Here is a 23579-nt window from a genome sequence, read left to right as displayed (position 1 = left end):
AATAGTGTGGGGCTTAGACCTATGCAAGCTCCTTTTATGGAATCTCTTCCAGTCACTCAATGTAAGTGCGAAAAGAGGTTCCGAGAGACCGTTGTTTTGAAGGGCTCGGACCGGCACGTCGTCTGCCCGCGGAAATGCAAAACCCGGAATGCGTAATGATTAAGTCCGAAATTGTTCGTAATTTTTCAATGTTGTTTATTTATACGATTAATTATGATGGCAACGGTCTAGGGTTGAGTATTAGTTTTAATAAACCGCATTACCTGCAGGACTATTTTCTGTTCTCTGTTTACTGGCGGAGTGATTTAGAAAGGTTATGCTGGGACGAGTAGGGTAGGTAAGGGTACCCCCCCCACCCCCACCCCCACCCCCTATGGACCGAACTCTCCCTCATGGAACTTGTATATATAACGCGTACGGCACTACGGGAACTAGACGGGAATTAATGCATCGAGTTTTCCAGGTAATTTAATCACGCACAAAATAAACTGGTCGAGTACCCTCGCTGTGCGGCTTTTCTTAAGGGGAAAATGTTTTGAAGGAGAATATGTTTGGGTATGATCCATGTGGAAAGAGAGGTTATGTTTTGTTTCTCTTCATAAGTTAGGGCTAGAGAGCCTGGAGAGGATTGAGGGTTACAGTACTTAAAGCACAAAAGGACGGTTATTTATTATTATAGGGATTTCTTATTTTAAGAACACTCCCCCGAATGGTGTCGTCTGAAAGGAACAATGTTAGTTATCCTTTTGCGGCAGGTAGTATGATTTTACAAGTCTGTCCTGAAATTCAGTGAAGTTATTTGTTTGTAGTGTTATGATGTGCCTTTTTTGATGAAGCTTGAGAATTGGAAATTAGAGTCCACAATACTTGAATCAATTTTCTTATTAAGTTTTAAGGAGTTCCCATAAAGTTATTGTTTCTCATATCATCGGATTGCCAACCCTTTGGTATCTCCGCTTATTTGGCTCAAGCTTTCAGGAATGCAAGGAGTTTAGGTAGAAAGTACCACCTTAAAAATTCAGACCTCTAGCTAGCACCTGATGGCTGCGGAGAAGCATGACTATTTTGAGACAAAGCTGCGAGAAGAAACTCTTTTAAAGTTAATTGTTCAAATGAAAGTCATTTTGGAATCTGAGGTATGTGGCTGTTCCATATTCATGAGCAGTCAAAAAAATTGATTTAGGGAAGATTCTTTGAATCCGTAAATGACAAGGGACATACGAGTTGGAAGATAGATTTGTTCAGAAGATGAAATTGCTTATATCTATGAAACATATCCTCCAAAGTATGTAATGTTTTTACTTTACGTACTCGTTTTGAAGGGGAACTTTAAAGAAGGGGAGCTTTAAAGAAATGGATGGGGCAGTTCGTCAGGGTATCAAACAAATAAAATGGGGGTTTTGCAGTGCTGTTTCATGTTTTTAAATCTTTTACTAGCTCTGACCCGGCTGTTCTGGACCCTCATACCTCTCTTTCATCCAACCTTTTGCACTGAAATGCTGATCAGGACTAAGAATATGATGATAGGTAGAGTCGATAGTGGTATGCAATGTGAAGCGTCTAAATATCTGCTGCAGTCTGGAAAAAAATAGCTGGAAGAAACTTTGAGCGTAAACTGATAGCAGATACATTTTTTTTTAAAATTTAAGGAACCATTCTTGGTCTTAATGTGTCCTTTCACTTCTGTATTTGAGAAATGATTCGATTTGGTTTTCATCTTCCAAGTAAAATTATTTTTCAGCTGGTTTGTAATTTTGTTTTAGTTATGGATCTGATTGTTATGGTGAACCTTTTCACTGGAAAGAATATTTTTAATTTCTCTAAAATGTATTTGCTAATTTTTGCAAAAAAAATTTGCGGAGCTCGGGTAAATTTTTCTTTCATCAAGTTGCTCTGCTAGTGTCGACTGAAAAGTTGACCTACTATCTAGAAACTCAAGTGCGTACATGACCCATCTTGAATACTGTCAGGTAAAATTGGTAGCATAGGTTCTTTGTTAATATAACAAAAAAAAAACTTTCTCAGTTAAGACAGTTTGATTTGGGGAGAATGAAGATTTTAGATGACTAACTTCTGGTTCCTATTAACCCGTCCGGTCGTGTGAGTGCGTGGTCAATCCCCAATCCCTCTTTACCCTTATGGACATTTTTTTGTTACTTGTCATCTACTTCCATAAGCACACAAGATGGTGGCCATTTTGTGAGAAATCAAGAACCTATATAGCCCCAATCCGACTGACTGACTCACTCACTCACTCACTCACTCACTCATAGAAATGTTTGGGGTCAAGGAGTGGTCGTAGAGACTTGCGGTTTTTTCCATTCAATTCCAAATTTTACGGGAAAATTGGGAAAAATCCCAAAAGTTGAAAATTCCTCACCTTTTCCGAGCAAACCTACTTAATCTTCAAAAAAGGGGACCAAATTCCTCACCGTTTCCGAGCAAACCCACTCAATCTTTGAAAAAGGGGACCGACCGACTAAAAAAATTTATTCGCCCTATCGGTAGGTCTGGTTGAGACATTTCCAAAAGTGTGCCGCAATCTGGTCCCCGTCACCGGCAACATCCTAAAAACGATATAAAAATAGGCCTAAATTCAACAAAATCCACTCAATCTTCAAAAAAGGGGACCGACCGACTGAAAATTTTTATTCGCCCTATCGGTAGGTCTGGTCGAGACATTTCCGAAACTGTGCCGCAATCGGGTCCCCGTCACCGGCAACACCCTCAAAACGATTAAATAGGCCTAAATTCAACAAAATCCACTCAATCTTCAAAAAAGGGGACCGACCGACTGAAAATTTTCATTCGCCCTATCGATAGGTCAAGTCGACACATCTGAAACTATGCCGCAATCGGGTCCCCATCACCGGCAACGTTCTCAAAATCATCAATCAAGAACCTAAATAGCCCCTAAATCCGACTGACTGAGTCCCTCACTCACTCACTTTGTTTGGGGTCAAGGAATAGTCGTAGAGACTTGAGGTTCTTTCCATTCGATTCCAAATTTTATGGGAAAATGGGATTAAATCCCGAAAGTTGAAAATTCCTCACCGTTTTCGAGCAAACCTACTCAATCTTCTAAAAAGGGGACCGACTTACTAAAAAAGTTTAAGCGCCCCATCGGTAGGTCTGGTCGAGAATTTCCGAAACTGTACCGCAGTCGGGTCCCAGCCACCGGCAATGGGGTCAATCATCATCAAGAACCTATATGGCCCCAATCCGACTGACTCACTCACTGACGCACTCACTCACTCACTCACTCATAGAAATGTTTAAGGGTCAAGGGGTGGTCGTAGAGACTTCCATTCACCTCTTTCCTTGTCAAAGCAGTCTTCAATATTTTCCGGACCTTGTATGAACCCATTGACTGCCACAGTAGCCAATGCAATACAAGCTATCGATTTGGGCAGTAAAAGTATAGCTTAATTATATGGTCAAAAGCTGTTAAATAGACCTTTCAAAGAAGCAGTACATAAACTTCCTTAGAAAATTTGCCTTTGATCACCACGGACTTGCTGAAAATACTTCGGCACGCGCCCCACACATGCGGGGGTCTGGGGGCGGAGCCCCCAGCGAGCAGCGCGAGTACAGTATCTATGTATCAACTTGCATCAAGGCAGCATAAAAATTTTCTGTCTTTTTAGATGTGATTGCACAAAATCCTTCACCAGTTAGAAAAGTTAGAAAAAAAAAGAAGAAGAGGGGTTTTGGTTGACGGGTCAGAGACGGGGCAGAGAGGGGGAGGTTCATTCCCGATTTCTCGACGAAATATCCTGAAAGTTTTTAAAAAAAAACCTAATGTATTTTTAATTATTCTTTTCTCACCTACTACAGATTTGTTCAAAGTTAAACGTCGCACCGGTTGGGCATCGTGCTGCCGAAGGGCATCCAGCCCAGCGCTCCAGAGGTACGTAGGACATCAAAAATGGATTATAAGTCACGTAAATAGCAACTGAATCACAAGACAGTGCGTGTTTCAGGATACACCTTCCGATCATACGATGAGCTCGATGGCCCTCAAATGCTCTCTTTGTGGCGAAGTGTTCTCTTGCCAGTCCAAGCTGACTGCGCACACACGCATTCACACAAAGCCATATGAGTGCAATGTTTGCAAGAAGACTTTTACTCATGAATCTCGCCTTCAAACCCATCTTCAAACCCATACCAGAGAGAAGCGCGTCGAGTGTACAGTTTGCAATCGGAACTTCAGTAGCTCCATTCAACATCGTGCTCATCTTATGATTCATACCGGGGAGAAACCTTTTGAACCCATAATTTGCAATGAGAAGTTCACTCAATCAAGTGGTCTCAAGACACACCTTAAAGGAGTCCATTCACAGGAAGGGCCTCTCAAGTGTTCAGTTTGCGACAAGAAATTTACTAATTTTAGGCTTTTTAAAACTCATTTTCGAATTCATGCCGGGGAGCAGCCTTTTGAGTGCACTGTCTGCAATAAGAAGTTTACTCAGATCGATCATCTGAGACGTCATATTCGAACCCATACAGAGGAGAAGCCCAAGCCTCTCGAGTGCACAGTTTGTGATGTAAAGTTCATTTCTTCAGACCAACTTAAAAGTCATCTTAGAATTCATACAGGGGAGAAGCCATTTGAGTGCCATGTCTGCGATAAGAAGTTTACTCGGGGTGGTGATTTGAGATCTCATCTTCGAACCCATACAGGGGAGAAGCCATTTGAGTGCCTTGTCTGCAATAAGAAGTTTTCTCACGGCCATCAACTGAGATGTCATCTTCGAACCCATACAGGGGAGAGGCCTTACGAGTGCTCAGTTTGCAATAGGAAGTTTAGTGGCCTATCCAACCTTAAAGACCATCTTAAAATCCATTTAGGGGAGAAGCCTTTCGAGTGCACAGTTTGTAATGCGAAGTTCATTTCTTCAGACCGACTTAAAAGTCATTTTCGAGCCCATACAGGGGAGATGCCATTTGAGTGCGATGTCTGCAATAAGAAGTTTACTCATAGCCATCATCTGAGACGTCATATTCGAACCCATACAGGAGAGAGGCCTTACGAGTGCTCAGTTTGTAACAGGAAGTTCAGATTCATAAGCAACCTTAAAGACCATCTTAAAATCCATTTAGGGGAGAGGCCTTTCGAGTGCACAGTTTGTAATGCGAAGTTTATTTCTTCAGACCAACTTAAAAATCATCTTCGAGCGCATACAGGGGAGAAGCCATTTGAGTGCCTTGTCTGCAATAAGAAGTTTTCTCATAGAAGTAGTCTGAATTCTCATCTTCGAACCCATACAGGAGAGAGGCCTTACGAGTGCTCAGTTTGCAATAGGAAGTTTAGTGGCATATCCAACCTTAAAAAACATCTTACAACCCATTCAGGAGAGAGGCCTTATAAGTGCACAATTTGCAATGAAGAGTTTGGTCATGATGCTTCTCTTAGAAAACATAATCTGAGAGCCCACGCCTCGAAAAAGCCTTACAGATGTACCGTTTGCAATATGAATTTTACTCAGTCAAAAAATCTTCTAGCCCATTTAAGAGCCCATATTGAGGAGGACATTGCTTGACCATGACGTTTGGACCAACAAGTTTCTTTGGCACACGACAGCGCAATTCGTTCGTTGTTGGAATCGAAACAAAGTAATGGCTCGGATTTTCAATCTTTATTTCCTGCTAGGGTAATGTCGAGTTCATGTTGTACAGCAGGCCCTCTAAAGGGCAGTTCTTTCTGTTCATTTATAACCACATTAATGCAGCAATTTTCTACTTAATAAATCGAATGATTGTCGATGCGAAGAAGTTACTTTTTACTCGTGCAGCCCCCGCGTTTCCTATACAAATAGCGAGAAAAATGCACGCAGCCACGCATTTTGATCTATGTTTTTACATAGCTCAGCAAAACTCAACAGTGTCATCAGTACACACTCTGTCCGATTGAAAAGATCTTATCTGGGCGTTTCCCCCAAGAGAATCTTATCTTAAGCGCAGGCGAAGTCCACTCAGTTTGACCATTTGGGACGGATACGTGAGTAAGCGGAATATATTTCTACATGCATCTTTTGTTTCTTTGATCTTAACAATTAGGTGAATTTTACCACAAATTATATTGATTTGTAGCTGTATCAAATGATCACACTGAGTGAAATTTGACTGCGTTTAAGATAAGATTCTCTTTGGGGAAAGGCCCAGATAAGATCTTTTGAATAGGATCCCTCGAATTTACTCACGAGCGCTCTCCCAAGAGCTTGCGTATACTCATTTGCACACACTCACAGGAGCGTGTACTCATTGAGTACAGGTTCCTGGGAGTGCACTCACTCCAAAATGAGTGTACAGTACTGAGTACACTGTTGAGTTTTCACAGTGGGCGTGCGGGCGGTCAGTCTCTGCCCGGTCCGGCGATGCCGGGCGATGCCCACGTGCCCATTGCGCCAGGGAGCCGTCATCGCCGTTTAGGTTTCAGGGTGCGAGATGGCGCCAATGTCAAGGTGGGGCGGGCCAGCGGGCCACGCCCATGGGCTGGCCGGCCTGGAGAGTCGCTTGCGTCGCTCTGTGTCTCTCGCACTCATGGGGTGTGTCGTATAGGTGTGAGAGAGACAGAGCGACGAAAACGACTCTCGGAATGTCTGCTGCCTTTGCTCTGCCATGGGGGACTTCCCGTAACGAGCCGCCGCCACGCCCCCGAGTAAGGCACGAGTGACGACAGGCTGAAAGGGGGGGGGGGGCAGGGACACAGGTACGAGTAATAAGACAGGCAGGACCAGCCCCTTGCAGACTGACCCCGACAGTCGTTTGCGTCGCTCTGTCTCTCGCACCTGTTTGGGACGCCCCATGAGTGCGAGAGAAACCGAGCGACGAAAACGACTCTCGGAATCAGTCGGCTGTCGGCTGCAGTGCGGCCTGGGCGCACTCTGGACGATATACGCGGCGATGTCACTCTCACTCTAGCAGCACAATGCCCTCACACAGCACGGGAGTGAAAAAATAAAACGACTATGAGTCGATGAGGGCAGTGATGACACCTGTCGAAGCGGCTGGGAATCGGCCGAAAGATAGCAAGGTGAAAACGGGACGTGGACAACAGGACCCAAACTGAGCGTGTGACCCCACCAATGGATTCCTTGTTCGGAGAGCAGTCTGTTGATGGGGTCACACGTTCGGTTCGAGTCCCATTTAGCGACTCTGGAGCTCAAAACGCGCCCGGGTTTTGACCGCCTCCACCGGTCTTCTGACCCACTGTGCACGGGGAGCGCTGCGGAGCGCCTGCAAATGCCCGGGTAGGCAGCCCGCCGAAGTGAGCGGCGCGGCGGGACGGCCTGGGCTGCACGGCGTCTGGGCCGCAGGGGCGCGGTGGGCAGCCCGCCGCACACGGCGTCGCGGAGCCAGGCCGAGCCAGGCGGTGGACGGAGAGCGACGGGCAAATAAAGACAGATGGGAGCGAGACGGGGCGAGCCCCGCTCCATATTGAGACTCGCCTAATGCCCCGTCCTTACGTCTGGCCCCTCGCAGGGTCAAGTTTAGCTCCCCTGCCTCGCGCGTGCCCCAGCCGTGCCGCCGTCGGCAGCCAGCAGACTGATTCCGAGAGTCGTTTTCGCCGCGGTGTCTCTCTCGCACTCATAGGGCGTCCCGTGGGGGTGCGAGAGAGAGAGCCAGAGCGACGAAAACGACTCTCGGAATCTAGTCTGCAGTAGAAGGAGAGTCCCCCAGCGGTCCAAAACTGACGAGCCCGAAACCAGGACCAGTTCCAGATCAGCCCACCGGTATTAATTCCTAGAACTGGTTCAGCGCGCACGGAATTTGAGAGCAAGGTCCCGACCTGTCACGCAGCGCCCCGCGCTGCGCTGCCCCGCACTGTCACGCATTTGACTCATTCAGTAGAGTCGTTTTCGTCGCTCTGTCTCTCTCGCACCTTCATACGACGCCCCATGGAGTGCGAGAGGGACAGAGCGACGACAACGACTCTCGGAATCAGCCCGCAAGCTTGTTATCCCTTGTCGAGCGCGCGGCCCGGCTCGCCCTGGGATTCGCACCAGCCTGAATGGAAAGACTGAAACGCAGTGTCGGACCTTGGTCGGACCTGCACTGTCAAATGGAAAGGAAATTGACAATATCCTGAATTGATTTCTAAATTTACTTTCCAAAATTGGGAGTTGACTGTGCATAGTGACTCTAGGTTGATTTCACGCACTCGATTTGCACTCCTCTCCGAAGGTTGATTCCGAGAGTCGTTGTCGTCGCTCTGTCTCTCTCGCCCTCCATGGGGCGTCGTATGAAGGTGCGAGAGAGACAGAGCGACGAAAACGACTCTACTGAATGAGTCAAGGGACGCCCCACGGATTGCGAGAGAGAGGGACAGAGCGGCGAATAAGACTCTCGGAATCAGCCTTCTGTGTGGACAGGGCACGCCCCAAGGGTGGGACATGATGATGACATTATCTGGTGTTGTGCGCCAGTCTATCAGTGCATCGGCATCGCGCTTTCGATGTTGCCGAGATCCAATCTGCCGCGGCGCCCCGCCCTGCAGACTGATTCCGAGAGTCGTTTTCGTCGCTCTGTCTCTCTCGCCGCTCGTGGGCGCACCGCGCAGGTGCGAGGGAGACAGAGCGACGAAAACGACTCTCGGAATGAGTCTGCTGCCCGCCCCGCCCGTGAAGTGGCCGCGAGCGCCAATTGACGCCCTGCTTCGGCCAGCTCGGGTTGCCGTCGATGCTCGTTAGTTTGGGGACCTTCCTCCGGCCCGACGGCGGCCCGACGGCCCTGCAGACTCCACATTCCCGACAGTGCACAGTGGGCCAGAAGACCGGTGGAGGCGGCCAAAACTCTAGACGCGCTTTGAGCTCCAGAGTCGCTGAACAGGCCTCGAACTGAACGTGTGACCCCACCAATGGATTCCTCGTTAGGAGAGCAATCCATTGAAGGGGTCACACGTTCGGTTCGAGTCCCATTTAGCGACTCTGGAGCTCAAAACGCGTCTGGAGTTTTGGCCGCCTCCACCGGTCTTCTGGCCCACTGTGCAGTGCTTCGTCGCGCCGTCTCTCTCGCACGCCGGCGGGCCGCCCCGTGAGTGCGAGAGAGACAGAGCGACGATGACTGTCCGCACGCACGGGCCGTGCGGCACGCACCGGCCTCGACCATCGCGATGACAGAAACCGCAGAAACGGACGGTAATTACGTGGCGGCTGGCTGAGGCTGGCGGCCGGGCGGCGGGGCGCCGCCAAATTCGAGCCGGCCGGGCAGACGGGGCTGGCAGGCAGCTGGCAGGGCGGGCGGAGCGCGGCGTCGCGGGCCGTCATTGATCAAGTCATTAAGCCGCGACGCGTCGGGGCGCCAAGTTTGCAGCCCAATGGACTCGCGCCATGTGCAGGCTGCCTGGCTGCGTGGCTGGCTGCCTGGCTGATCCAGAGACGGGTTTGGGAGGGGGGGGGGTCGCAAAAGTTTCCTACCGGCAGGGGCTAAGTGCGACTAGTTGCCTACCTTTCAGGCGGCTTCGCCTTCCGGGGGAGTGACGCCACCATCGCCCCCCCCCTCCTGGATCCGCGCCTGGGCTGCCTGCCTGCCTGGCTGACTGACTGGATGGCTGGCTGGCTGGCTGGCTGGCTGGCTTCTTGGCTGGCTGCCTGGCTAGCCGCCTGGCTAGCCGCCTGGCTGGCTATGCCTGTCTGACTGCATGGCTGGCTGGCTACCTGACTGGCTGGCTGGCTGGCTGCCTACCTTGCTGACTGACTGGCTGCCTACCTGGCTGGCTGACTTGCTGGCTGCCTGACTTGCTGACTACCTGGCTGCCTGTCTGTCTGTCTGTCTGTGTGCTGGCCGGCTCACGTGTGGGACAGAGGCCGCGCATTTGGCTCGCGCTCCAGCGACCCCACCGTCCGTCAGGACCGTCGTCAGTCGGCCGACGAGACCTCGCCGCGCCCCTGTGAGTCCCTGTGGGTCCCCCGGGATGAATCGACTGCCCGGCGAAAACTAGTCCATCATAAATTAATTCCCCACAAAAAAAAAGGCAAAAACCTGCAGCCGCGTGATGCATTTGGGGCATTTCCGTTTCAGCCTCCGTTCCTAGAAGAGGCGTGGCCTCTAGCTTGAAGGCGCGGCGCTGCGCGGCTAAGCGAGATGCATGTTTTATGATACACTTTTCGCCAGTGTGGTGCAACACCGTGGCGGCAACACGCCGTAAACTAATCTTTACAACTTCTCTTAGCGAGGGAAAGAGAGGACATTAACGTTAGTATGTAACGGACGTGCATGTGCCTTTTAACGAGAGAGGTTGAGTCGCGCTGGGTGGTTAATCTGCGAAGTCGGATGCTGGAACTTGCAGGCCGTGGCTGAACAGCTGAGCTCACAGTCATCCAGCCCAGGCGCTGCACAGTGGGCCAGAAGAGCGGCGGAGGCGGCCGAAATTATAGACGCACTTTGAACCTTAGAGTAGCTAAATGGGACTTGAACCGAGCGTATGTGACCCCACCAACGGCTCTCCAAGCAAGGAATGCATTGGTGAGGTTTCGCGTTTCGCTCGAGTCCCGTTGAGCGACTCTAGAGCTCAAAACGCGTCTAGAAATTTGGCCACCGGTGCCGGTCTTCTGGCCCACTGCGTGATATGCTGCTGGGTGATTATCACCGTAGGTTGTCACTCGCGTTCCCCAGGGTAGTGCTCCTAAACTAGACCACATAGGATGTTGAAATTTGTTTTGAGCTCGCCCCTTGGGGTCCTTTACCACCCCCAATCTTGAGTTTTGAGCTGCCACTTCTGAATCGGCCGTAATAATATCGAGAAGTGGTCAAAAGTGAACTCCGTTCACTTCCCCCGCACCAAGTCGATTTCGAAAAGAGGTGTTTAAAAACCTTCTGCGAGATGAAAGCAGACTTTCTTGTGACCAACATTTTAAAAAAAGTATGTGGGGTCACATCATCGGCCACGGTGACTTTCTGAAAGCAACAGGTGTGAAACAGCACGTCATCAAAATTGTTCCCCCAGTTTTCATGTGAACTCCGTCCACAGTGCTTAATTTGGGACGAAAATCGCAAAAATAGCTTTAGTAATGCGACCCGAGTCAGGAATTGTGCATCTTTCTGTTCTGCATCCACCACCATCAAAATCAGCTGGCTGGTGTTGTGGGAAGGGAATCCAAGTGGAATTTAGTCTTCGATTCCGCTGCGTATGTTTTTTAAAACGAACTCCGTCCACCCCCTTTTCTTGAAAACCAATGTTCCAAAAGTGCCCCGATTTCTTCAAAAGTTAGGTTTTAGTGGCCCCTTTGATAAGCGCTTGGTCGGAAGAATCGTATCTCAGCCTAGCGACCAGTGCGTGGCGAGATACAGTGGTTGTAAACGGTACAAGAAATGAACTCCGTCCACCCCTTTTCAAACTGCATATTTTAGCTTAAAAATCAGGTTGTCCCGTAACAAGATTGATCAGAATGAATTGTGTCGTCACTTATATGCACTTAATAGGCACCACAGTTCGTCAGACCTGCATTTAAATCGTTTATTTTGAAGGGGGAAATGGCGAACATAACCTCAAATTGCCGTAAGGCGCATAGGCACCCATACGCCTGTGGTTGCCTGTTTGCCCGGCGCTTCTCTCTGTTCTGTTCAGCGCTGTGCTGTGCACTTAGCTGGGGATCATTTTACTTTCTTCCACTTCTGTTTTGACCACTCTTTGGCATAATCTAGGACCGTTACCTAGCCTTAGAACTTGAAAAAACAGCCATTGGAAATTTGATTATGAACTATAAATTTCTTTTTTGGGCTGTCATTTCTAAACCCGTGGGCCGATTTCGCGGAGGCTTCGTATTTTTACCCTTCTAGTAGTCATCGCCTCCGTGCAAAAAGAAATTTCTTCGGGAACCTTTTATTTCAAAAGTATCCTCGGGCTAAAATGACAACCTACGCTGATAATCACCCTGCTGTAGTGCCAGTTCGAAACGTAAATCTGTGCGGATTCGAACCAGCAATCCCGCACTCAGCGATCGACACCCTTACCCACGCGGCTACGCCACTGCCACTGCGGTTCCCGTCCGGTGGCCGCACCCGGCCCTCCACTGGAAGTCGCTCAATGCAGCGCCCAATCATGGAAATGAAGGCGCGCGCATCGGCAGGGCAGCGTCTGGAAGTCTGGAGTCCGGACTCTGGAGTCCAGACGGTGGCGCAACGGGCTCCTCCCCCTCACAGGGGCGGCTGCGTGCGAGGCGCGAGCAACGCGAGTCGGAGAACCCTCCACCTGTCTCTGTCTCTCTCACTGGCCCGAGCTGGTGGGTGCGACCGAGACGCAGGGCGGCGGGGTGGCCGACGCGGCCCCACTGTTATCCAAGTTGCGATACTTTCAACTCAAAAACGTGCGATAATATCCAAATTGTGATTCCCACGAATCATTGCTCCCCAGATGCGATGACTTTTGTATCACAAAATTTTTGCAATGACCATCGCACATTTCTGCAATGAAAGTAGGAATTATTGCATAAAAATGCGATGATGGCAACACAAAATCTGCATTCAATACAGTTTCTTGCAATGATCATTGCAAAATTCTGCGATGCATCAGCTCATCACACCTTTTTGCAATGATCATCACAGAAAAGAGCGATGAAATATGTATCGCGCTGAAAGTGTGGTCTGCATCGCAAGTGGAATAACAGTGCCAGCAGGGCGTTCTCGTCGCTCTGTCTCTCTCGCACCTATACGCAACGCCCCATGAGTCCGAAAGAGACAGAGCACGCTGTGGGAAAAAAATCACAGTAAAACCTGTAGTGATTAGTACAGCTGTCACTGTAGTTCAGAGTACAGGATTTGCTGTACCTTTTTTACAGGATCCACTGTACTTTGTACGGGATTTACTGTACCACAGGAGTGGAGTACGGAATATCCTGTACAAGGTGCAGTGAATACTGTAGCCAGGCGCAGTAAATCCTGTGTTCTGAACTACAGTAAATCCCGGCAAAAAAATTAACGGGATTCACTGTGGTTTTTTCGCACAGTGCGACGACAACGACTCTCAGTCTGCAGGCTGAGCGTGGCACACGGCGGCACTTTATTGGTCCCGGTCATCATTACGCGCGCAAAGCCTGGAACAAAGGGAGCTGGGCAGCCCAGCGCTGGACGGTCCAGGACCACCCGCCCCGCCCCGCCCCGCCCGCCCCGCCCCGCCCCGCCCCGCCCGCCCCGCCTCGCCCCGCCCACCTCGCCCCGCCCCACCTCGCCCCGCCCCGCCCCGCCCCGCCCCGCCTCGGACGCCCCCACGAGCATGACTCCCTCACAAGGACGCCTTACTGACCGCAGACCACATCGGCGACCGTTGCCTGGCCGGGCCGCAGACCGATTCCGAGAGTCGTTTTCGTCGCTCTGTCTCTCTCGCACTCACGGGGCGTCCCGCATAGGTGCGAGAGAGACAGAAGGACTCTGGGAATGAGTCTGCTGGGGAAGGGGAAGGGGCGCAGGACAAAAGCGTCGCGCCGGAGCAGGTGCGGCGTGGCGTGGCGTGGCGGGGCGTGGCGTGGCGGGGCGTGGCGTGGCGTGGCGGGGCGTGGCGTGGCGTGGCGGGGCGTGGTCGGCCCGGGCGTGGCCCACCGAGGCGGCGCGGCGAGGCGGCCGCGGCGGCCCGGAGGTTGGACTAGGTCAAGGTTGTGTGGGACTGACCCGGCAGGGCCACTGTAGGGCCGGCCCTTGGCGCGCCGTGGGCCCCTCTTGTTGCGCTCTTTGGACCTTCGGCCCAGCAGCCCTTCGGTCCTCCGCCTGACCCTCGTCGTCCTTTCCTTCGCAGGTTGCGAAAGTACCCTTTTCTTTGTGTTAAGGCCATGCTTTTAACGGTGTGCAGGACCATTCTCGAAAAAAAAAAACAACAAAAAAACATTCGGACTTCGTTTATTTAGCTTCGATAGGCTGAATTTGAATCGAAAATCCGGTACACAAAACCGAAAGCTGGCAGACGCGACCGAACATTTGTGGGAGGAGAACTAAGCCTGGGTTTGTTGTCGTCAAACAAGTGTCCGAGTGTCCGGTGGTGGTATCGGTTCTCGATTGCATCCGCCATCGAATTCCGCCTATCGAACCAAGTTGATCACCTCAACAGAGTCTTTTCCCCCGTGTTGCTGTCTCACTTTTCTGGCTCGCCATAAATTTGCGCGGGGCTGTCGGCGCGGTGACCCGGGGGCAGGCAAGGCACGGCAAGGCACGGCAAGGCCCGGCACACGGTGACACGTTTAGATTAGGAGCACGCCACGGCGGCCTGCGCTGCCGCCGGCTTGCCACGCGGCCAGCAACCCCGTGCACGCGAACGCACTGTGTAGACTGGATCCGAGAGGGAGGTCTATCTCTCTCTCGCACTCATGGGGCGCTCCATACCGGTGCGAGAGAGACAGACTGACGGCCGCACTGTGCGGAATCAGGCTGCTGGAAGGGCGCAGGTCGCACCACTGGACAGCGGCGACGCGCGGCACACGCGTGAGATGCACGGCCTTCCCCGCGCCGCCAGAAGTCATGTTGATGTTTAATTTATGAACGCACCCCGCCGTCCAGTCGCGCACGGCGGGGCCGCCATGACTGTCACTGCTACGCACCGCCACTTACTGTCTCACAGTGGGCCAGAAGACAGGTGGAGGCGGCCAAAACTCTAGACGCGTTTTGGAGCTGCAATGTCGCTAAATGGGGCTCGAACCGGACGTGTGACCCCACCAATGGATTGCTCTCCGAACGAGGAATCCGTTGGTGGGGTCACACGCTCGGTTCGAGTCCTGTGCAGTGACTCTGGAGCTCAAAACGCGTCTAGAGTTTTGGCCGCCTCCACCGGTCTTCCAGCCCACTGTGCGTTTCGAAGCGAGCGGGCTGATGAGGTTCAACAGTGTTGCAGACGTGTTGTTGCTTGGATTTCAAAACCATTTCTCTCATTCCACAGCACGGCGATGGCGGCAAGGACTGAAAACACCGCCACCCTGGACCTGCCGTGGGACGCCATCCAGAGGCTTGGTGGCAGCGAATCTGCTGCCGCGGCGCTGGGCCGCGTCGGCGCGGTGCCGCTGCAGCAGGGAGGCTGGTCTGTCCTCCTGTGCGTGGACCTCGAGGACGTCGCGGGCGTCTCCCACCTGGTGATCTCAGTGGAGGGCCAGGCGCCCCCTCTACAGTGCACCATCGAGCGCATCATGAGGGACTGGTTCTCGGAGGACGAAAAGAAGGACTGCAAATGCCACATGTCGTACTCCGACCGAAGCCCCGAGCCGATTTGCTACTGCATGCTGGTGCCTAGCGACGGCAAAATCGCTAGCCTGCTGCTGGGACACACGAGGAGCCTGAAGGTGACGCTGAAGCCTCATGGTTTGGACCGGTGGAGAATGCAGAGGTAAAAAAGTCAATTCTATTCCGGGCGCCTTCACTGATTTTCTAAGTGTAGTAATGAACAAATTTTAAAAGCAATAACATTTTTATTGCATTATTAGAGCCATGAAAAATTTATTGCAATTGCATTTTTAACGCGATAATTTTTGTATTGCTGCCGCAGATGGGATAGTTTGAAGGAATCACATATATATTTATCGCAGCATGTATGAACCTTATTAACATAGAACATTAGAAATATCAGTGTTTAAAAAATAAATGTAAAAAGTTCTTACTAATTTGGGGAGTGAATATTGAACTTCGTTGATCAAACACTGAGAATCCAAACGCTATGAGTATAGCGTCAATTGGTGCAATGCAAAAGCATTGCACATGAAGTGCAATGCCTCCCATTTCCCATGCATTAGCATAGGGTCCTTTTCGGGAAGCATGCACCAAGGTGCAAGCTAGGCTGTGGGCATGCACTATGTGCAATATCACAGCGCATTGCACCATACGTGCTATACTCATAGCGTTTGGAATCTCAGTGAAGTAGCTTCGAGGCATTTATCTATGATCCCTCATCCAAGTTGGCAAAGCCAGACTTCTTACACAAGTATTTTTTTAAATAGCGAACAGTCATTAATTTTCGGCTTTTCTATACTCTACAAATCGAAGAGTGTACATGGTATGCTCTAACTGGAGCATGCCTGCAAGCACGCTCTAGCTAGCGCATGCCTGCCAGGCATGCACTAACTAGTGCATACATGCATGTACACGCTAACTGAAGCATGCATCTAGTGCATAAGGGATAGGGATTGTCTGCATCAGGAAGCGTGTACATGGCGTATGCGCTAGTAAGTGCATGCTTGGCAGGCATGCGCTAGCTAGAGCGTGCTTGCAGGCATGCTCCAGTTAGAGCATACCATGTACACTCTTCGATTTGTAGAGTAAACTTTGTTTCTTATCGGTGTTCTGTATTTTTCGCAGTTATTATCCAGGCAAACTCCGAAGCACGTTGAGCGTTTCACTGGAACCGCTCCTGGAGCGAGGTGTGGTGGTGGACGTGGTGCTGAACGCGGCAGGGCAGGACTTCCCTGCGCACCGAGCGGTGCTGGCTGCCGCCAGCGATGTCTTCCTCGCCATGTTCACGGTCAGTGAGTCCACCGCTATTCCAGGAATGTGTCGCACAGTGGGCTAGAAGACTGGTGGAGGCAGCGAAATCTCTAGACGCGTTTTGAGCCTCAGAGTCGCTAAATAGGACTCGAACGAATCGTGTGACCCCACCAATGGATTGCTGTCTGAACGAGTAATCCATTGGTGGGGTCATACGTTCGGTTCGAGTCCCATTTACCGACTCTGTAGCTCAAAACGCGTCTAGAGTTTTGGCCGCCTCCACTGGTCTTTTGAACCGCTGTGTGAGACGTGGGAAGGGTTCAATCGGGTCACGTTTCGTTTGAATACTAGGTCTGTAAGTCGACGCTCAATGGTATATATGTCTCTGTCGGCGAATCCACACGCGTTCCAAAGATACAGAAGACAGGTAGACGAATTTCGTGTGTGCCAATTTTATGAGGTTTTCATTTTGGTTGTTCTCAGTCTTTGAAGAAGTCTAAGGCCCGTGTGACCATTGGCAACGTCCGCAGCCCAGCCGTCTTCAGGAAGTTCCTGGACTTCTTCTACACGGGAGCCTTGTGGAACTTGTCCAACATGGAGGCGGACGTCCTTCAGTTGGCCGATCGTTTCCAAGTCGAACCTTTGAAGAAGCACTGCGAGAGACAGCTATTCCAGGACTCAAGTCTGACGCCTGTCGAGGCAGGAGTCTACGTTCCGGACCGAATTCCGAGCCCTGTGAGTAGTCTCGATGACATGAGCACAATCAACGACGTCATATTCGTTAGAACGTGACGTCACATTTGTTAGAACGTGACGTCACATTTGTTAGAACTAAACGTCATACTCGTTAGAATGTGACGTCATATTCGTTGGAACGTGACGTCATATTCGTTAATGGGTGACGTCATGCTCGTTAGAATGTGACGTCATACTCGTTAGAATGTGACGTCATACTCGTTAGAATGTGACGTCATACTCGTTAGAATGTGACGTCATATTTGTGACGTCATATTCTTTAGAACGTGACGTCATTTTCGTCAGAAATTTAGAAATGTACGAATTTCGCTTATGTTTAAACCTAATGGGATTTAAACCTGAGTCTGGGGTCAAAATAGGGGTAGGTTGGGGAAGAAAAGTACAAAACGCGTACTTTGCACTGTACAGAAGTTCCAAATGAGGATTCAACTATTCTGCTCTCGTGAACTTGTAATCCAATGCCTTCCTAATGAAATGGATCACTGTTTATTGATTATAGTTCCCCACATTACGTACAACATGTTAAAATGTATGTGATTTCGGAACTCCTCGAAAAGGGTAAGAAAAGTACACCACCGGGAAAGAAAAGTACACCAAATAGAATTGCGATTTCGAACCAGGAGACCACCAATCTTGGCTCAATACAGGTTTACCCCTTAAGTGGAGAGCTTTCACTTGCCATTAGTTCAAGTTTCGTCAAAATCGGTCAATTGGTTCTGGTTCTACATGGAAGGTCCAAAAAGCCTTTTCTCAGAGATAAGTGGGTACAGCATTTTTGTACTTTTCTTCCCCTTTTCACGTAAATGCCCAATAACTTGTTTATTTCAAGTCTAATCCTATAACTTGTGTTGACATTTTTTGCTTGTCTCGCCAAATCAAATCTATTGCCGTGATCAATTCAATTTTCATCCCGCTTTTAGTTTCTTAGAGGGTGTTTTTTTCTTCCCCAATGCATGTACTTTTCTTCCCCAGCCGACTGTACTTTTCTTCCCCATTTCATTTTTACACTTATAAAAAATTGCGTTGAAGCCTAAGAGCATCGAACGGCACTGTTTTTCAAAGATGATGGTCTAAGCTATAAGGTGGTACCTTACATTGGACTGTCGGCTGATTCCGCAGGAAGCTGTACTTCAAAGTACAAACATTTAAAAAAAAGATTTTCGTAGTTATTTTCAATGTTTTTTTCAAGCGTGCAGTTTGATTCTAAATATTATATGTAGAACTGGGCTAATTTTTTTTTTGTCAGCGGGATGACCAATCTTTCTTAAACCAATAACGTGATGGTTCAGTGTAGTTTCAGTTCGGAGATATAACGGGTGTACTTTTCTTACCCGAGCCTCGAGTGTACTTTTCTTACCCAACCTACCCCTAGATGTTATTTTCGTCATCAGCGCCCTTAGAAACATGAGACAAAATGCAAAAACTCGAATAAAAAGAAAGTTCAAAATATACCCCATTGGGATTTGAACCCGGGTCCGAACTTCTCCGATTCGCTTGAAACTGGCACCGTTTGTTTTGTCTCGTCGCCCCGATTCCAAAAATACTCCTACATGCAATCACTGATACTTTGACATAGTGACGAATGTCCAAAATTTTGATAGAATGAGATTTTTGGCTGCCTTGTAGAACTTTTGATTTACTATCGCCTGGTGAAAAGCATGTATCGATATCTCTACTAGATTCGGCGCAGGAAAATACTTCGAAATGACGAAAGTCCAGCTGTACTTTGACAAAATGACGAAAGTCCGCCGTACTTTGACAAAGTGACGAAAGTCCAACCGTACTTTGACAAAATGACGAAAGTCCCAACTGCAAAAAACGGATTTAGTCTATCAGTGCGTTCCCAACAAGAGGAATATCCATGAGAACAGTGACGGCATGAACATGGAACATGCCCGGGTTAAAAAATTTCATTTATTTTGTGTTAACAGTAAAGGTGGACTCTCGCCATTTTGTCGAATTACACATGGACATTCGTCATTTTGTCAAAGTACGGTTGGACTTTCGTCATTTTGTCAAAGTACGGCGGACTTTCGTCCATTTGGCCTCAATTTCGTACGCTGAGAAATGACGAATGTCCACTATCTCGGGAACCAAGCTGCCGATTGCAACGGCTCTTGAACCGATTCTGTGGTATAAAATTCTCCCATCAAATGCAATACCTCTATCTTCCAGCTCAATTTTTAGACTTGTTTCGGCTCTCCTGAAAAATCAGATATTGTGGACATTCGTCACTATGTCAAAGTACCAGTGACATGCACTTGCTGTATCCGTTGCCGAAATCCTCCTCGACCCCAAGACCATGATGCACCTGCAGCAGCGCCACTGGGGCTCGGATCGGATTTGCTGCCACTGGGCGGTTCTTAGGGTCACCCAAGGAGGCTGCATACCAAATTTGGTCAAGATCGGACCACGGGAAGTCCTCGCGGACGGACGGACGGACGGACGCACAGCATGCATCATACTATATGCCCGTCCCTCCGTCATCTTTTTACAAAAAATACACGGGACGGGCCAAAAACTATTGTCAAAGAAGGTCAGTGCTCGACGACGGGCCCTACTTACAAATGAGAATCTATGTCCGCAGGACTCTTACCGCTGGCATGACAATAAAGTTATAAGGACAACCGTCGGTGAAGATTACCTACTCGTAGAAGTTCCATGGGTGTTGGCCCAATGCAATGTTGACCGGTCCTTCTTCTATGATGGACCCACCCACCTTGCGTTGCCGGACGGCATGAACCTTTACTCTTATGTCAGAGTAGAATGTGATAAATATCTATCAGTTGACTTCAGTGGGAGTCCGAGTCCGGACATGCTCATAGAAGTTAGCAGGGAAGTGACAAATTGCGGGAGCGTCCTGGAACCTCCGCCTGGCCAAGGCGCTCGGAACGAAAGGTTTACGTTCGTATCCCCGAACACCTATCGCCACGACGCAGTCTTCCATCGCAAACACACCAGGTCGCTTGCCGCCCGCGCGCGCCCTGCCGCGCCGATGGAGGTCCGCGACTTGGTGTCCCTCGGGATGGAGCGGCTGGTGAAGCGTGGCGCCTTGTGCGACGTAGTGCTCAGCGCGGCCGGCCGGAACTTCCCAGCGCACAGGTAGAGTCCTAGATGTCACAGTGGGCCAGAAGACCAGTGGAGGCGGCCAAAATTCTAGACGCGTTTTGAGCCGTGGAGTCGCTGAACAGTTCTCGAACCGAGCATGTGACCCCATGCATTCCTCAGCAATTTTTTCAGCTGCAGAGCCGCCAATGGGACTCAAACCGAACATGTGACCCCACCGATGGATTGCTCTCGAGGAATGCATTGGTGGGGTCACATTCGGTTCGAGAACTGTTCAGCGACTCCACGGCTCAAAACGCGTCTAGAATTTACGAGTTTCAGAGTGCGTCTCTCTAATACATCTCGGACTCTACCCACAGGGTGGTGCTAGCTGCCGGTAGCGACGTCTTTCTCGCCATGTTCTCGGGGGACTTCCTGGAGAACATCGAGTCCCGAGTGGCCATCGCGGACGTAGCAAGCCCCGCCGCCTTCGAGAAGTTCCTCGAATTCCTCTACACCGGCAACGTCAGAGACATGGCGGGTGTTCAACTAGACCTTCTGCAGCTGGCCGACCGCTACCTCATGCCTGACCTGCAGGTAATGTAGAAATACTCGCGGATATGATGTGCCATGTGCCGCCAGAAAATAAAACCATGAATCCACCAGTGAAATCCGTGTTTCGCGTGAAATAACCGTATGATTGTTCCTCAGGACCTCTGCGCGTCCAGCGTCATCAAGTCGCTGAAGCCCTATAATGCGGTGGCTCTGTTCCGGATGTCTGTCGAGTCGACCTTCATCCCTGAGACCGTGAGGCGGGTGGCGGTGGAGAAATTGTTCAAACACTGGAAAGCTCTGACCGCCAAAGAGGAGTGGGCGGACTTGCAGCGTACGCACCGTGACGTTGCCAACACGCTCCAGACGGCCTGGGCGGCACAGCAGAAGTCGCCGTGGTGTACAGCATCGCCCACCAACAATCCACCATCGCCCACGTCTCCTCCAGCATCGCCCACGAATGTTCCAGCATCGCCCACGAATGTTCCAGCATCGCCTACGTATTCTCCGGCATCACCTACGTATTCTCCGGCGTCGCCTCCGCATTCAACATCGCCTTTCTATGTTCCAACATCGCTCACGCCTCCGTGTGCTGCAACATCGCCCATGCATGCTCCAACATCACCTCCATATGCCCCAACATCACCACACTCGTGAGTGATTGGTAGGGTTTCCGGAACTTTTGACAGCCCAAGTTTCTCTGTATTGTGTTGCAGCGCACATGTGTGTTCATTTACTTGGGACGAATATCGTCTACATTTTATAAATTTACTATTTTGTAAGGAACTTCATTTTAACTTTACCATTTTTTGCAACCAATTTCTTTAAAAAAATTGAAAAATATACTTGGATTTGTATTTTTTTTTAGAGTGAGACCAAAGTTGTGTTTGTGTGCACTCATAGTCCTTAACCAGCGAAAGCGCAGGAAGAAAACGAAGGCATTGTCGAATCCACGAAGAAATTAGAGGCATCGTAGAATCTACTATAAAGTGCTTTATGAAGCAAAATCGCGTCATTTGAATCAATTCTTTTCTTACTGGTTAACCTAAGCGTAGTATTACCCTCTGTTTTCAAGCGTTATCAGTTAACGCTTGAAATCAAGCGTAACAGGCTCATCGGCCAAGATTCCCCCTTTTCTAAATGCATGGGGGAATTTCCCGAGTATGCTTCATTTCAAGAGTAACGTCTTCAAGCGTAACTTCATACTTGACTCAAGCATAGAGTTACGCCTTAGTTTTACCAGTGTTCGTAGACTTTTTACAGTGTGAAAGTTTAGAACGCGTAGAACTTTGTATTCTTGAATGAAGCGTACACGGTAAAAACGGTTCCTGGTTTTCCCAGGAACCCCCTGGAAATCGCCTATGTCTTAGCCATAGGGCTCCTGGGAAAACCAGGTACCGTTTTCACCGTGTACAACTACGCTTCAGTCCCACCACCGTGGCGCGTGTAGAAACTAAGTACGCGGGCCGGTGTGTGTCGAACGCCCTCCCGTGGTGCACACAGTGTGCCACACAGCACACAGGGGGTCGCCACGTCGGTGCCGATGCAAATGCCCCGTCCCGTCCGCGGTCCGCGACTACGCTAGAACTACTCGCCCGGCCGGCGTCCCACAGTGGGCAAAAGACCGTTGGAGGCGGTCAAATTTCTTAGACGCGTTTTGAGCTTCATAGTCGCTAAGTGGCACTCGAACCAAACGTATGACTCCACCAATGGATTCCTCGTTCGGAGAGCCATCCGTTGGAGGGGTCGCACGTTCGGTTCGAGCCCTGTTAAGCGATTTTGGCGCTCAAAGCGCGTCAGAGTTTTGGCCGCCTCCACCGGTCTTCTGGCCCACTGTGCGTCAGTCGCGCGGCTGCTTTTATTCTTACTTAATTTTCGTTATGGCCACCGCGAGGCGAATGTGGCACCGCCGCGCGGTCACGCACTCCCACAAAAAGTTGATTGATATCTGTCTTTCGACATTATTGGCCCGCGGCGGCCGGGGCGTGTCACTGTAGACTCATAAAGTCCCCGCGACGCGCATTTTTTTCTGCCGAGAAAGAGAGCCAAAAAAATGTATTAAAAAATACTCCTCCAAAATGGCGATAACGTCCGGCAGAAAATTGTTGCGACACCAATGAGGCGCGCGCGGCTTGCGGGTTTCATTTCCATGGCCGCACGTTTTGGTCGAACTGCACGGCAATGCAGTCATGCGGCATCATGCAGCCAGTTCCGACAGGACCTGCAGATGGAGAGACAGGTGGAAAGGTAGGTGTGTGTGTGCGTGTGTGCGCGCGCGCGCGTGTGCGTATGCGTGAGAGGGGGGAGGAGGGGGGGGGAAGGAACGACCGCAGGTTGTGCACTGAGAAAGTTTTTTACTCTGAATTTTCAGACCCTAGTCTGTTTAAAAACTTCAGACTTAAATTATGAAATTTCAGTAAAGCTTTTTTAGAGTGTATTTGCACACCGTTATTTCAAATCAGGTAATTTCACGTTACTTCTACGTTATTTCAACGTTATTTCACGTTATCTGGACGTTATTTCAAGGAACACGTATACCAAAGTAGTCAAAATGTTTCCCCTTCGACTAATTTCGATGGACATTGTGTGTCGTCAAAGGTCTATAAATCGAACTATGTACTCGGACCTGTACGTTGACTTTTCATTGCAGCGTACTGTACCGACTGCGACTGTACACTAGCTGTTGAGTTTCCAGAGAGGGTTGTTGTCTCAGTTACTTCTTACTTTCGCAAAGAAGCGAGTGAACGTACGGCGAGGCCCACAACGGAGCCCGTGCCGAGGGAAGCCCCAAGAAACAACAACCCCCTTGCCTCCTCTCCCTTCTCTCCCCTCCT

General features: G+C 49.9%; 2 protein-coding genes across 2 annotated transcripts; both read left to right on the top strand.

Moving 5' to 3' along the window:
- The first annotated feature begins 375 nt into the window (after positions 1–375).
- Positions 376–5769, top strand: LOC117641798 (zinc finger protein 26-like). The gene is made up of 3 exons (XM_034379438.1): positions 376–463; positions 3838–3910; positions 3984–5769. Exon 3 carries the CDS (start codon positions 4005–4007, stop codon positions 5541–5543), a length of 1539 nt encoding a protein of 512 aa, XP_034235329.1. The 5' UTR covers positions 376–463; positions 3838–3910; positions 3984–4004; the 3' UTR covers positions 5544–5769.
- A 4084-nt stretch (positions 5770–9853) lies between these two features.
- LOC117641791 lies at positions 9854–21691 on the top strand. Its single transcript, XM_034379425.1, has 7 exons — positions 9854–9892; positions 14861–15301; positions 16267–16429; positions 16876–17127; positions 19736–20250; positions 20574–20790; positions 20905–21691. Exons 2-7 carry the CDS (start codon positions 14868–14870, stop codon positions 21400–21402), a joined length of 2079 nt encoding a protein of 692 aa, XP_034235316.1. The 5' UTR covers positions 9854–9892; positions 14861–14867; the 3' UTR covers positions 21403–21691.
- The last annotated feature ends 1888 nt before the right edge of the window (positions 21692–23579 follow it).

Source organism: Thrips palmi, unplaced genomic scaffold (assembly GCF_012932325.1).
Source record: "Thrips palmi isolate BJ-2018 unplaced genomic scaffold, TpBJ-2018v1 HiC_scaffold_1, whole genome shotgun sequence".
In the NCBI taxonomy this organism is placed as follows: Eukaryota; Metazoa; Arthropoda; class Insecta; order Thysanoptera; family Thripidae; genus Thrips; species Thrips palmi.
Note: the sequence above shows the minus strand (reverse complement) of the source record. Positions and strands in the feature narration are given on the sequence as shown.

Excerpts from the sequence above, each read along its gene's own strand:
- LOC117641798 (XM_034379438.1), top strand. The coding sequence starts at position 4,005 with ATGAGCTCGATGGCCCTCAAATGCTCTCTTTGTGGCGAAGTGTTCTCT.
- LOC117641791 (XM_034379425.1), top strand. The coding sequence starts at position 14,868 with ATGGCGGCAAGGACTGAAAACACCGCCACCCTGGACCTGCCGTGGGAC. Across the intron at positions 16,430-16,875 it reads TCTTCCTCGCCATGTTCACG|TCTTTGAAGAAGTCTAAGGC; the intron begins GTCAGTGAGTCC and ends GGTTGTTCTCAG. Across the intron at positions 17,128-19,735 it reads CGGACCGAATTCCGAGCCCT|GACTCTTACCGCTGGCATGA; the intron begins GTGAGTAGTCTC and ends CTATGTCCGCAG.